At 41.3% G+C, this 13,841-nt stretch overlaps 1 protein-coding gene across 2 annotated transcripts; it reads left to right on the plus strand.

Moving 5' to 3' along the window:
* The first annotated feature begins 384 nt into the window (after positions 1-384).
* Positions 385-13,841, plus strand: si:dkey-178e17.3 (somatomedin-B and thrombospondin type-1 domain-containing protein). Of its 2 annotated transcripts, none has more exons than XM_044376224.1 (5): positions 385-906; positions 8,780-8,965; positions 9,458-9,548; positions 11,634-11,792; positions 12,339-13,841. In XM_044376224.1, the coding sequence occupies exons 1-5, from the start codon at positions 657-659 to the stop codon at positions 12,442-12,444; spliced, it is 792 nt and encodes a 263-aa protein (XP_044232159.1). In that variant the 5' UTR covers positions 385-656; the 3' UTR covers positions 12,445-13,841. The 2 variants fall into 2 exon arrangements, with proteins under 2 accessions (XP_044232159.1, XP_044232168.1); XM_044376233.1 differs by having other exon boundaries at positions 8,783-8,965.

Raw genomic sequence — 13,841 nt, forward strand, 5'->3', positions numbered from 1 at the left:
TCGGATATTGTTTTTTTGTTTTCACTTGAGGGTGGATATTTCGGGTTACTTTACATGTTTTTGGATCCAGTTTTTGGTGCAACGGAGCAAGTCACTATAAATGCTCCCATTAGGGCTTATTTTATGTGCTTTGGCAGCCTTTCCCCAAAAAATGAACTGGCTTTTGTTTTTTGCATCGTACTTGTATCTTGGCAGCAGCGGTGGTCCAACACCTTTGAAGGGAATAATACACATTCTGTAATGCCACTCATGTGTTGAGTTACATCTTGCGCAAACAAGAGAGAGAGAGAGAGAGAGAGAGAGAGAGAGAGAGAGAGAGAGAGAGAGAGAGAGGTTGGTACTGTAAGTCTTTCCTAATAACCAACAGTAGCTCAAAGGGGCGGTGTCCGACAAGCGGATAGAGGAGAGCTGGTGCGCACAAACAGGCTCCACTTTTACGCATCAGTGCTTTATGTAGGTGTCAAAGCAGAAGAGATCCAATTTTCTTCACGGGAAGGACAATGTTTCACTTGGAATTTATATAGATAATACCATCAGTTTCTTTTAAAAAATACAGTATATATACCTATTTCAGTTTTAAGCGCCATCCAGAGTGAAGCATACATCACCGGAGAGGGTGTGCGTGTGGAACAAGTGAACACAGAAAAGTTTCCGTCATGGGAGCGCATGGATGGAGCTCAGCGCGTCTTGGGTTTGTCGTTTTTGGATATTTAGCGTTTTTCTGCGGGGTGATTGTTCCACAGGCTGAAGCGGGCTGCAGGGAGAGGGACAACCCAAACTGCTGCACCGGCCGAAACAACGAATGTTTTGAATACACCAAGAGAAAAACAGTGTGCTACTGTGATACCTACTGTCAGAAAACTGGAGATTGCTGCGAGGATTATCAGCGTGTGTGCCAAATATCTGGTGAGTTGCTTGTTCCGTCCTGGTCAATGAAATTTGACATCTAATAACTTCAGATTTTAATTTTTTTTTTTCATGACCCCTTGAGGCTGTTTTGTTTATTCCAGCTCTGTCCTTTCCAGTGACCTCCTGTTGTTCATCCTTGTCCAGTTTGAGCCAGGGGTGGCTGGCATTGAGGTGACACGGAGACAGTGAGACATACTACACATAGCTGTGTCTATTGCGCCCATTATGGTTGTTTGTTTTAAGTTAAGAGCTAGAGGTGATATGTAGGGGGTTGCTGGGAGGGTATCTCCAGTCTATAGTGTATTTTCCAACGGCAGGTTGTGTGTGTTTGTGTGTTTTAGTTTGTAGGTTTGACCCTTGGCCTTCACATCAAAGCTTTAAAATGCACAAAGTGGACATGAAGTGGTTGGACAGTGAAGACAACAACAAGTTAATGCAGGGAATAAATACTCTTTGAATCAAGATATCAAGGTCATCAAATCCACAAAATCCTTAAAATGTGAGTTTGGGTAACCGTCTAAAAGCTCCTCTCATGATCCTGGCCGATGCTATATATGGACAAATGAGGGAATGGGCACCATGGGAACAGACTGCCAAAGATGGTTAGGATTATAGTAGAGCTGTCTCTGAGAAGTGACAGACAGGAAACACTCCAACCTGTAACTGAGGCAGCTCTCATGTTGAAACATCTTAAGTTCATGTGGACCGATTATCTATGTGTGAATGCACTCAGAGTGGGATCCTTGTCTTAAGTGCACACTAACAAGCACCTACAGGGACATTCAAAGAGCACTTAAACACTGCAGTGATCCCTCTATTTAGGCACATTCAGTTTATACATAGTGAACCTGTGTTTGAGTGTGGTATCTGTACAGTGATGTAAACAGGCTGGCTCATCCGGATATTAGTCAGTTACTTTAAAGTGTGTACAAAAGTACTGTGATGGAAGCACTAGTACACTTTATTACTTCACTGTGTTTACAGCAAAGATACCTGAACCAACTGTTAATCACTGTGTCACCACAACATACTCACTGCACTCATCTTCATACTAGTCGTGTCTTTGCACATTTAAACCAGTTTTGTTCTACTTTTACTGCTAATCTTTTCTTAAAAGCATATAACTTTATTAGATTGAAGTTTGAATGCAGTTTTACAACTTGGGTATCCTTTCATTTTAGTTAAAACAGTCTTTAAACTTGCATGATCCATCTCAGGCATCCTCATGCCTGCCTTTATTTTGATCAGTGTGGTGTTATTGTTTTTTAGTGCGGACCTTTCTGGTACAAATTTAATTGCATTAGACTATGTTAAAGTGTGAAAATGTTTAGTTGTAATGTAAATAATATACAATTTGTAGTAAATGGGCTAAAACATGCAAAAACACCTGTATGGCCCTTTAAATGCTGTCAAATCTGTGCAGAAATTGTAGAATTTCAGTTTGTACTTTTGTACTGACAAGCTCTTCTCATCAGGGTACTAGAGGGCAGATTTTGCCTGGAAAAAGATGTTTCTTGCAGTGAGGCTCTTAAATTATAAATGAACACGGATTGCAATGTTGCTAACAGCAGAGGTGTGGCTACAAGCAACTAAAACCTTGAAGAAATATTGCAAACTCTACAGTAATTTGTATTTCTATCCACCAATTAGTTAGAGGCATGTAGAGACAGCAGTTATCATCTCACAACCAGCTAGAGTGGATTCTAGGTATCACTTGATCCATCCCATGTGTCTGCCAAGCTGAAAATGAACAGAGAAAGCACAGGACCTCAGCCAGCATTGAGTCATCACTGCACTGTTTAACAGCAGCTGGTCCCTTGGAGGTCAGCTAACGGCTGCCATGTGCAGTGGTTCACTCACGTGTCAGATGAGGATTTTAGCACCGTAGACTTCATGTGTCTGTCTGGCGGGTCAATCCGAATGTGACACAGAACAGAAAAAAGCAGATCTCTGTTTGGGACCACATGATGGTGTGATGCAGGTGTGTTAGATTAAACAATCTTCCCCAGATGAATGAAGTTACTGTACAGGATAACTGTAAATCAAGACATGTCTGCTGAATATTGTGTCTTGTGTTTTTATGGTTCTGCAGTCTTGATGGGGAGAGATGAACTTGGCCATGCCCTTTGAACCCCCTGTACGGATCAATGAGTGTTTAGTGATGCTGAGAAAAACACTGACTTCCCCCTCTCTGCAACCTGAGCATCTTTACAGTATAAACACAGCATGCAGCTTGCAGCTTGTCTCAGCTCCATCAAAGCCCCTGATGTTTTTCTTACCCACATCAGACTCAGACTCTATCTGATTCTGATTCTGATCCTGGAACGCATCAAGGAGTCTGTCTGTGTACTGTCTTTCACAGTCTGTAATTAACCTGTGTCAGCTGTGGCCGAGCAAAGGGCTCAGAGGGGGTGACATCAGGGGAGACAAAGAGCGACAGAGAGACTGTTTGCACCACTTAGACACAAACACTTATAGCTCTTCAGAGTGTGATACCACTCTCTCCAGAGATGTCGCTCAAATGAAGTATCTGGCAGGAATGCATGTGTTATGTAAACAGTTTGGATGATCCTTCTGTACACCTACTATTTCATAGCAACAGATGAGTAATGGCACATGTCAGATTGTATTGCTCTGTTAAGGGCTACAAGTCAAGTAGAGTCAGTGGTGGAATCTTTAAAAGGGAATAAAATCCACTTTACAGTAGAATAACTTAATAAGATGTATCATGCATTTCTGGCAATATACTGGTCTCTTTCTGCACCAGACTGGCAGAATGTACCACTCACTGGGCTGTTCTTGGGTTTATCTTCAAGTTGTCAAACTGGAAAAAAAGATGGAGTTGCCAGAAAAAGCTAACTTCACCTTAATAATCTGTGAAAATAATACATTTGAGTCTTTTACAGTCATGTTTATGTTTAGGTCTACAAAGTCCAGTCTGAACAGCTGTTCTCAAGGTTATGAAAGTTGATAGGCAGCAAATTGGCACTCACTCAAAAATCTAAATAACTCGAAAAGGGCTTTTTGTCATCTGCACCATCTAAACTACCTATAACATCTGCATAATTTGCAGATTGGTCTGATTTCCAGCTGCTGGGGTTGATTCTTATTGGATGTTTTCCAGACTCATAGCTGGAAAACTACTAAATTAAGATCACAAGTATTTCTGACTGGCCTGGAAAGGCTAAGTGTTCTGCGGTGCATTTTTATCTTTCTAATAAATGGACACAAGATGTTTAAACGTCATCAGTTTATTTCCAGTTCGGCTGCAGAAAGTTTTTCCAACTAAGCAACGACAAGCTTCTATTTTTAGAGTCAGTCCTGTACAAAGAGAGCGTATTTCTAAAAACACAGAGAGATGCATCAAAGAAGAGGCAGAGAAGAAGATGTATACTTCTGCAGAGACAGTATATTAGAATTCAGTGCAGTGCCAATGCAGCCTCTTCTATAAGACATAAGAGTTATTTTTTGACTGGATAAACTTTCACTTTCTCCACTGTGCAGTGCTATTATTACAGGACTCTAAGAGTTGTTAACAGACATCCTGGGAAATGCAGAAAATAGCTGCCTAAATCTGAAGAGGTGGAGGCCTTCTAAAGAAAAGTGGATACACCAATGAGTTCAAAATCCAAGTAGGGAGTTGTTTCCTGTTGTAGGAGTACTTTTGGTACATCACATAATTTCCACCTCTGCTGTACAGTAGGCCTTTAATTGCTCATTCTTCATCATAGACTCTAGAGATCAAACTGGTCTGCAGGAGGATGGAGGGGGCAGCTCCTCTCCTCTCCTTCTATGGCATCTGGTAGTTCTCACTTCAGCAGGAAGACACCAGAGGTTTGCTCACCATTCATCTGTCTCTCCGGCAGGCACTTCTGCTTGTCTTCCTTTCCTCTAGGGCACTGTATGTTGTCATGCCATGATGTTTGCTTCTTTCCACTTACGTTCACTCCCTTTTTTTTCTGTTTTACTTCCCACGTATTCTTCCTTTGACCTCAGTGAGTAGTGAATATTTTTAGGCTGAAACAGGCCAGCTGTTGTAAATTCTGGTACCAACAGTCCAGTTTCTCCTGCACGCTCTCCACAATAGACACTTCTGATTGCAAATTTGACATCCATCATCTGGCCTCCTCATGAGCAGAAAACACCAACATTGTATTGTTTGTTCAATGTTAAGTGTAGATTTACCCAAATTACGAGCACGTGTTATCTCACTTAGTGGTGTCTAGTCATGCAGTTAGTTTTGGGTTTATTTTCCCAGATTTTTCAGATATCCTTTTCTGACATTTCAACCTCCATTCCCTCACAATGGAGGTGAATAAAATTTTGTTTATTAAAAATTCAACAGCAACATCTCTTTCCAAAACACTGCTTTATTTATGTCGAACAGAGCAGTTTAGGATTACTCCCAAAAGACATTTTAAGTCTGTTAATGTGTTTTTGTGAGATTTTTGCAACGTCTCAACTGAAAAGTTGTTCATCAGACAAAGTTCAAACCCAGGGTGGCTATGTGTATTTTCCTTTGCATTCTTCAAATTGTTTTTTATCCAGAACCTTAAGCAATATGAGGGAGAAAAGCCAACACCACAATGCTCATTCCTGAGATGTTATTTACTCTGAACAAGAGTATTTTTTCTATTCCACTTATTTTCTCTTTTTGCTTCCTTTTTCTTGGTTGTTGTTTCCTTGCTGTTAAGGAGTGGAGCCATCTCTTACGTGTTTGTGTATAATGTCTTGAGTTATTATCATTATGGTATGACAAAGTGTTGGGAGGCCATCCAATGCAAATACACAACAATTTCACAATTTCAACTGAAACTCTGTTACAGCTGTGTTTGTAATGAATTCTTTGAATTAGCTGGTTTATTTGGTTCCTCTTTTCAAGGTGTCTACAGGAAACATTTCTGTGTTATCCTGTTATTAGGGTTTAGTGCCGTGTCCTTCACCCTATTAACAGGCTTATAGTTCTCCCTTGTGTTGCCCAACATTATAATGCTTGTCTGATGGGGCCGAGGCCCAGCTCTCTACATGGGAGAGAGGGTGACTGTGGAGGTGCAATGGTCCTCCAGAGCAGCTGGACATCTGGGTCCCATCAGAGAGGGGGAGGCAGTGGGGGGGCGAAGAGAGGGGGTGGGAGAGTGAAAAAGAGGACTTAAAAAAAGGAGACAGATGGGGAGAAAGAACAAGGGACAAAGTGAGAAGAAGATAAAGCAAATTGGCAGGGCAGGTCTGATAACTCTTTTGTTGTGAAACCCTAAAATGGAAGCAGAATTCAGGGAGAGAGAAAGAAAAAGCAAAGGAAAGCCAATCTGAAAAGACAGATAGTGCGCTATTATCTCCCTGTAACAAGTGTGACTGGAGATTGGCTGACAAGTCAGGAGATAAAAGTGCTGATGTTGGATACACATTCAGACGTTGGGTTCATTTAATGGCATTTGTCTGAAGCTCTGCCAACTGCCAGGAGAATTAGCCATACTACCATAAAATCCCTCCAAAAAGCTCATATTACTCTCAATTATACTCTCAATTATTTCTTAACAAAAGCTGATTTTAACTATAGCAAGCACAGTGTTAATCTTCCTCCATACAGCTTACATGCTTTAACTTTTGCATGTTATGTGGCTGGTATTTTTTTAATTTATTTTTCCAGTTTCCAGTTTCAAAGGTCACAAAACATTAGTTTTGCAGTTTGCAGATAAAACATTGTTTCTGGTCAATTCCACAAGTTTCCTTTGAGGGGAAACTTACTTGAAAAAACTTTGAAAGAATATCAGCTGTTTAAAAAGACAAAACGCTGAACATGCTGACAACGACTACCAGTTGTTTCCTGTATTGGGGTCAGGGGTCAGAAGTGGTGGCACGCTTTCCAACTGGGGACTTTCTTGTCAACAATGGGGACAGGGGACACCAGTGGCTGTAAGCTCTGAGGGTCAGGCTGTGTCAGACTGTCAGCAGGGTTATCATGTGGGTGGTGGGACTGTCACACTGGTGGTACCAGAAACAGAGTGGGGGGACCACCACAGTTTGGTAATTACCTTCTGACCTCTGGTGGCTCAGGGGGCCGGTGAGCTGAGACTTCCAGACATGGCTTTAGTCCTGTTTGTGTGTATGTCGGTGTTCATCAGGGGGGTAATAGTTCTGTTCCCCCTTGGGTGCGGGAACCCGCCGACCCTATCGGTTTCATCACACACCCTCTGCAGTAAAGACCTCAACTGCCCATGTAGCTCATGTTTTTCCCTTTTAACAGCAAAATAAAAAATGGGCCTGTGATCGTCAGAGGATGTAGAAGAGGGAAGGAAAGGCGAGGAGACAAGAGTAAGGATATGAGGAGGAGGAGGAGGAGGCATGAGCAGGAAGTTGAAAGGGTTGTGGTGTCTGGTTCGATTACTCCCTTTAGAATTCTTTGGAAAAAAGTTCATGTCTGTGTGTTTTAGAGTGATGACTGAAAATGGAACAAGCCCAAGTGGGTGGGTTTATCTGACAAAAATTGTTTTCGATGTGTGTGTGTGTGTGTGTATGTGTGTGTGTGTGTGCGTGTGTGTGTGGTGATCTGGGAAAGGCGGGTGTCAGGTGGGCAGCACTAATGTGCAGGAATGCAGAGATTCCACAGTGGCTTTGTGGATCGGCTGTGTCACTGAGACAGCCACCCCCCCTCCAAAACCCCAACAGGACCATGGGAATGAACAGAACAGGCGGCACCTTGAAAGCTCTCTCTCTCTCTTTCTCCTGTTCACACACACATACGTATTGACTTGCAGCATTGTGCTGTGGGGTGAGTGTGTATTATAAAGACAGAGCGAGATAGATTAGATGGCAAGGGAGGATTAGATTCAGTTATGGTATATTTATCCTCTCCCTCCCTATAATTTCACCAAGAACTTCTAAGAGCTTCAAGCTGTGTGCACCTGCTCTTATTGTGCTATTGTCTACACTGAAAAAAATCAGAAGCTCCACACCATATATACCAAGCTTTATGAAAAAAGTATCCTTGCGTAAATGTGTATTTTTGATTTTGTTAATTTGTAAGTGTTTGAGATTATTCTCTGCCTCTCTCCTTCTTTGTTCATGTGTTTATGAAGTGTGCACTTCCTCCCTAAAACAGGGCTGATAAATGTCTGCAGCTATTAAATCTCTGTGTTAGACAAGGCTTGATTACCGCTGGAGACTCCTGGCTTTGATCAGAGCAGCCATCTAACTAATACAGCTTCCTCTTAGCCTGATGTAATTGGCTAAATCAGCCTACTGAATGGGACGCCTGATTGCTGCTGCTCCTGTGTGTGTATGTGGTGTGTCGTGTTTGCTGCTGTGCGTGAGTGTGGGGCAAAGGGAAACCAGAGAGAACAGGATGCAAAATTAGCCTTTTATTTAAATTGCCCGACACATTTGACCTGGGTCACAGACTTCCTGAGTCTGGGGTTTGCTGATCTGACATTAGTAGATGGTAATGACCCATGTCACTCGTTTGCCACCCACTTACCTGAGTAAATGCTCAGCAGTTCAATACTGTGTAAGTCTTTAACTGGGTGTGTGTTGCGGCTCACACTTTCAGTCATGCAGTTCGACATGACAGCACAGATTAGCGGAAAGTTAACAGCTATTTCTGGGGTAAAGATCAATTCTTTTTTCAGAATAAGGCCACTTGTCATGCTAGGAGAGCTGGAAAAAGCTTCTCATAAAAAATGTTCTCTCTCTTCTGCTTTCATGCTTTTAAATCTTCCTGAACTGAAACTTACCTTCCCAAAATGTATTTGACCTTCCCTGAGAAAACCACCTAAAACTTCATTTCTATTTCATGACTTTTACTCTATCTTTGGATCTAAAGTTTTATTATTTAAAACCTTCAGCTGATCTCTGTATCTCCCTGATTCCCTAGCAGCCATTGACTGTGTGGTGGGATCATGGGGTCCCTGGTCATCATGCACGTCTCCGTGTGGGGTCGGCAGCACCGAAAGGAGTCGCCAAGTGTCTGTTCCTCCAAGAAACGGAGGTACGCCCTGTCCTGACCTCAAACAGCGTCGAGGATGCTTTGGAAACAACGCAATATGCAGCACTGCGAAAGGTGAGAACATGACCTTTTCTTCATGCCCCTACATGCATGTTTTTGTGGATGCACGCAGGCCTGCTCAGAGAACACTGTTACATATTAAGTAGGTGTTTCAGTATTCTCTGGGGTTACTCTGGTGAACAGTTTTACTTTAAGCAACACATTTGCGCACATCTGTTCTGAGGTCTTATATCCAGCTGTAGTATTTCAAACACCTCAGTTATGCTATTAACTGTTGCATCACTTTTCCAGTAACAAAGCACCACAACACAGATAAACACTTTTCCAAGAAGACCTCCAAAGGAAACATCACTTTGTTTTGATTCATTGAGTCATTTCGAGTCATATAAAGGGATGAGCTGTTCTAGGACATGTTAACTCTATACTCCCACTGACTGTTGTGCAATTTGAAAAGATGCTCCTCAGTGGACACAGTAGACTAATTTGTCATGGTTGTTTTTTTTTCTATGTCCACGTTTTTTTTACCTGCACAATTTTGATTTGCAGAGGTGGCAAAGATCCTTCCTGATTCTTTCAAGAGGAACTTCAAGGACCCTTGGAGGCGACCACACATGCTGATGAAGGAGGAGAAGGCCAGGTAAAGCCACTATTATCAGACTGCAAACAGACACACAGGACTGCTCACTGCTGACACACTCAGCCCACTTTGTTTTTCACTGTGGCGCTGGCTTTCATGTGCAATTGATGCAGGGAGTGGGGTAATTATAGCTGAACTGTTTAAGGTGCTGAATGACTGTATGTCTTGCATGGAGGGTTTTTTTTTTCAGCAACTGAGGAGTTTCATGTCAAAAATGCAATCTATGCATGTTGTGTGAATGTTTCAGAAACATATCTGATTGTAGAGTTCGAAGCACAACTATCACTCATAATTATAACCAACAATATGCTTTGTTTTCTTGCCAGCAATCATTTTATATGACAAAATGTTCAGATGTGAGCTAACACATTCTGGCATAAATTTACTTAGTTCCAGCTCCAAGGCTGCATTTCAACTTCTCCAATACAGCTGGATTTTACTCCAGAGTGTGTAGCTGGTATCAGTTTTTTCTCAATTTGACTTAGTTCCAAAGGTCACTTTAAGATCAACTTTGTGCTCCAAAAGATTAGAGAATACAGACTAAGGCCAAGGTCACCATCGAACACAGAGCCTTGAAATTGCTTTGACTGTGAAACAGAGTGCCATCTTTGAATATTTGCACCACAAGCTGACCTTTACTGATAAGACAACCATAATCCATGTAAAAAGTACACCCGACCAGCATAGATGTCATCTTTGATCTGAGCTGATTGCAGATGTTCTCAGAACTATGAAAAATTAGAGATGAGGGAATAAAATCGTGGCTGGTTTCCTGACAGCCCACAGCCTTTCACACTGATTAAAATTGACATCGGATACTCTTGTTTTGAGTTAGAATGCAGAACATCAGGGGATTGGAAGTACATTACTCATAAATGTGAGCCATTCACGGATGACACAGATTTAGGGAGATTTCACACAGACATCCTGTGCAGTGAAAGTTCCCTCGTGTTGTCATGGTGATTGACTCAGGAAATGAGGAGTTGAAATGACATGAATGATGATCAGTAGTTGTCTTTGGGTCTTAAGTTATCTCTGTGAAATGATCTGAACGAGTAATATTTCATGAAGATACGGAATTGCCAGGAGCTATCACACTGCTCTTACTTTACTGGTAAGAGTTTTGTTAATATCTTTAGCTAATAATTAGGACGTTGTATTGTACAGTATTGTTCTGACACAGCATTTTTAGTGGTATAAACAGTAAGTGACATCTTTTAGGTTAAATTCAGCGGCATGAATAAGCTCAAGCCTTTTGTAAGAGATTCTGCTAAAGCTTTTCTTCACATTGCTCTACTCTTTACCTTGCTTATTCACTCAACAAACACTCCAAATCAGACCTGAATAATTATATTGCATGTTACTGAGAAAGTCTTCAGGAATCACTCTGAGGAAAAAAAAAAAAGAAACGTCATGCATTCTTTGACAAAACACCCCAGTGGGGATGATGTTTTGTCACAGCTGACTGAATCAGAGACATAATAAATAGTGCAGAAGTTCAAAGATGCCTGCCAGAGAACACAATGAGCAGGAAAACAAGACTTTATTATTGTTTCCAGTGCACAGACTGAGACGTGTTGATATTAGGATACCGCAGGTGACCGTGACACTGCTGGATCATCTTCAAATGAAGCAAACCTATTATCAGGAAGTTTGATTCGTCTTATGTCTGGTTATAGTCATGATGAAGCACAGACTGCTGGGCTGGATTGTCACTTGGCTTTCATCAATCAAGCCAAGTTGAATCTCTTTAACTTTTGAACCTCCTCTTGAAAGGATGTCTTTTTTTGGAGTGTTTAAACCTACCTAGCCCATTTTCCATTTGCCAGGATTGTCAGGAACAGTCCAAAGCTTAATTCAAAGGTCAGGGCATTAGATGTTGAGCTCTCAGCTACAGAGTTGTGTGAGCAGCACCCTGTTTAGCTCTCACAAAATTACCTTTAGGTTTCTAAGTTCAAACACATGTGCTTGTGTCCATGTTTGCCAGATTGATGGATCAAATGTAAGCGAAACTGAAAATGTCAAATTTTAAGCAGCTGTAGCCATCAACTCTTTTCTCTCTCTCTCTTTCCTCTGTGCTTGCAGTTACTGTGTGTACCTGCGGATGAAACAGGCCAGTGCAGCGTGTAAGCTCAAACTGTGGAGTGCTCAGCTGGTGAGAGAAAGGCTGGTCTGTGCAGAGTGTCAGAGTGATGCCATGTCAAAATCAGACCGCTGTGGAGGAGACGGCCTGGAGAGCACCAGGTAATCCAGACAAATGAAAGAAAAGTGAAGTTATTTTCATCCATTACACTGCTGAGACCTATGTAGCTTTGAATCTGCAGACTGGCTGGAAAAAAGCTTGGTAGGGATGGAGAATTAGCAATTATTCTGCTTCATTTGACTTCTTCCATAAAGGTTGATAATGACTTAGTTAAGTTCAATTAATTAATGTCTATTGGATCAAGTAGCTGCTGCTCTTAAAGGGAAACACCTTCTCCATTACTTACTTATTATTTATTCATTTGGAAGCCAGCAAATTCATACACGTGACAACATTACATTTAGTTCGACTATTCATCAGGTTTTGGTTAAGTGTAACAGTTTATTACCTCAATTTGTTTTTTGGACACTGTAGATAGGAAAAATTGTAACGTTCCTAAAAAACTGAGGTGTCCCTTTAAGCCCTGTAAATGCTGTAAATAATATATATACTCTGATATCATTCTTTTGATAGATAATGCCAACAAAAAAAAACATTTTTCTCACACTGAAATTGTTACATGTCTGATATAGTCCTTTATTTCCTAGAACGTTCTGGGCAGCAGCTTCAGTCCCGGGCTGTCATGGTTCCTGGGTGCGGGAGTCTTCTTCTGAAGGCTGCCGATGTCCTCCCTACTCTGTGCTCTTTGTGTGAGCCGCCACACAACCACCAGATATCTGTATGCAGGGACGAGATTGCCCTCAACAACTCCTGCTAAACTGCCAGCCAAGTCAGACCCTTCCGATCCAAATTACTGGATGGGTAACTCAAGGAGATCAGCAGCATCCTGCCACTTTTTCCTTTCACCTCATACTCAGTACTGTATACACTATTAATAAGCACACAGAAATTCTTGCATTTAACTTCAGAATTTACAGCCACGTTATGTACTTTTTCTCCTCCAAAGCACAGCAACATCTATATGCCTTTTTACCTCTGAATCTTTGCTATCTACCTCCATCAATGCAAGTGCATTTGATAATGCATAATGTATAAATATATAAATATATTATTTTGCTTTATACATTTTCTACTTTTGATTGTTATGTGTAATGCATTTGTGTCTATATAGCTACACTTTTTTGTATCCAACAGTTTAACACCAAACAGCAGTTGCTGCACCCAGTTTAAGCCCCAATCCAAAGGGTCCTAAATCACCAGTGGGTTGGAGATGCTAAGAAACTGGTCCATCCAAATTGTACCCATTACTAGAATCCCTGAGTCAAAAATATTTGTGTCTTACAGTTTTGTCCTCATTAAGATTTCTTCTCATCTAAAACATTTTACCAGCAAGTCAAGTCAAATATCAGGTATGATCAGTTGATTCTCAGGTGCTTAGATTTGTGTCTTTGTGCATTAAGGTCCCTCTTTCTTGTCTGCCCCTTCTGATGGTCAGTCACTGATTGTTTTAGTAGTTTAAAGTGACTCATATCTAAAATATATCCCATCTGTTTAGAGCTAATATTGTTGGAGAGGAAAGAGCCATTTAAGAGAATTTCAGTGTGGTTCTCTATGTCCTCTGTGTCCAAGACAAGGAATTTCCTCATAACTATGTTTTCTCTTACTCCCTGCTGAGAAATCCTGTTACCTTGACAAGGGAGTTTTATCAGCAAAGTATCATCCAATATAACCATCGCAGGCAGCCATGTTACTCCCATTTTATTAATTAACTGAACCTCCTCCCAGCACTCCCCTGAGCTTCTTGGAAAGATACGTGTCTGCCCTCTGACCGGCACTTCTTTCTCCTCTCTCTCTCTGTCTATGTGTTTTCTTTAGAAGAAACACCAGATTAACTACAGTGTTACATTCTTGACTTAAACAACAGGCTCATTTATGCCTTCCTACATCTTTCATACTGCTGGTTTAAGAAGAGGACAATTGTACCAGAAAATGTCTTTTCTTTGTGGAAAGCTGTGACTTTCTCTTTCTCTCCCCCTGTCTGTGTCTGTGTTTGTGTGTTTATTTATTATAAAACAAGTGATGATTTTATTAGTGCAGCACGGCATACTCTGTACACTGTCCATTAGTGAAAATAAACAACTATACAGTCA

This window comes from Thunnus albacares, chromosome 2 (genome assembly GCF_914725855.1).
Source record: "Thunnus albacares chromosome 2, fThuAlb1.1, whole genome shotgun sequence".
NCBI lineage: Eukaryota > Metazoa > Chordata > Actinopteri > Scombriformes > Scombridae > Thunnus > Thunnus albacares.

Excerpts from the sequence above, each read along its gene's own strand:
- si:dkey-178e17.3 (XM_044376224.1), top strand. The coding sequence starts at position 657 with ATGGGAGCGCATGGATGGAGCTCAGCGCGTCTTGGGTTTGTCGTTTTT. Across the intron at positions 9,549-11,633 it reads ATGAAGGAGGAGAAGGCCAG|TTACTGTGTGTACCTGCGGA; the intron begins GTAAAGCCACTA and ends CTGTGCTTGCAG. Across the intron at positions 11,793-12,338 it reads GACGGCCTGGAGAGCACCAG|AACGTTCTGGGCAGCAGCTT; the intron begins GTAATCCAGACA and ends TTTATTTCCTAG.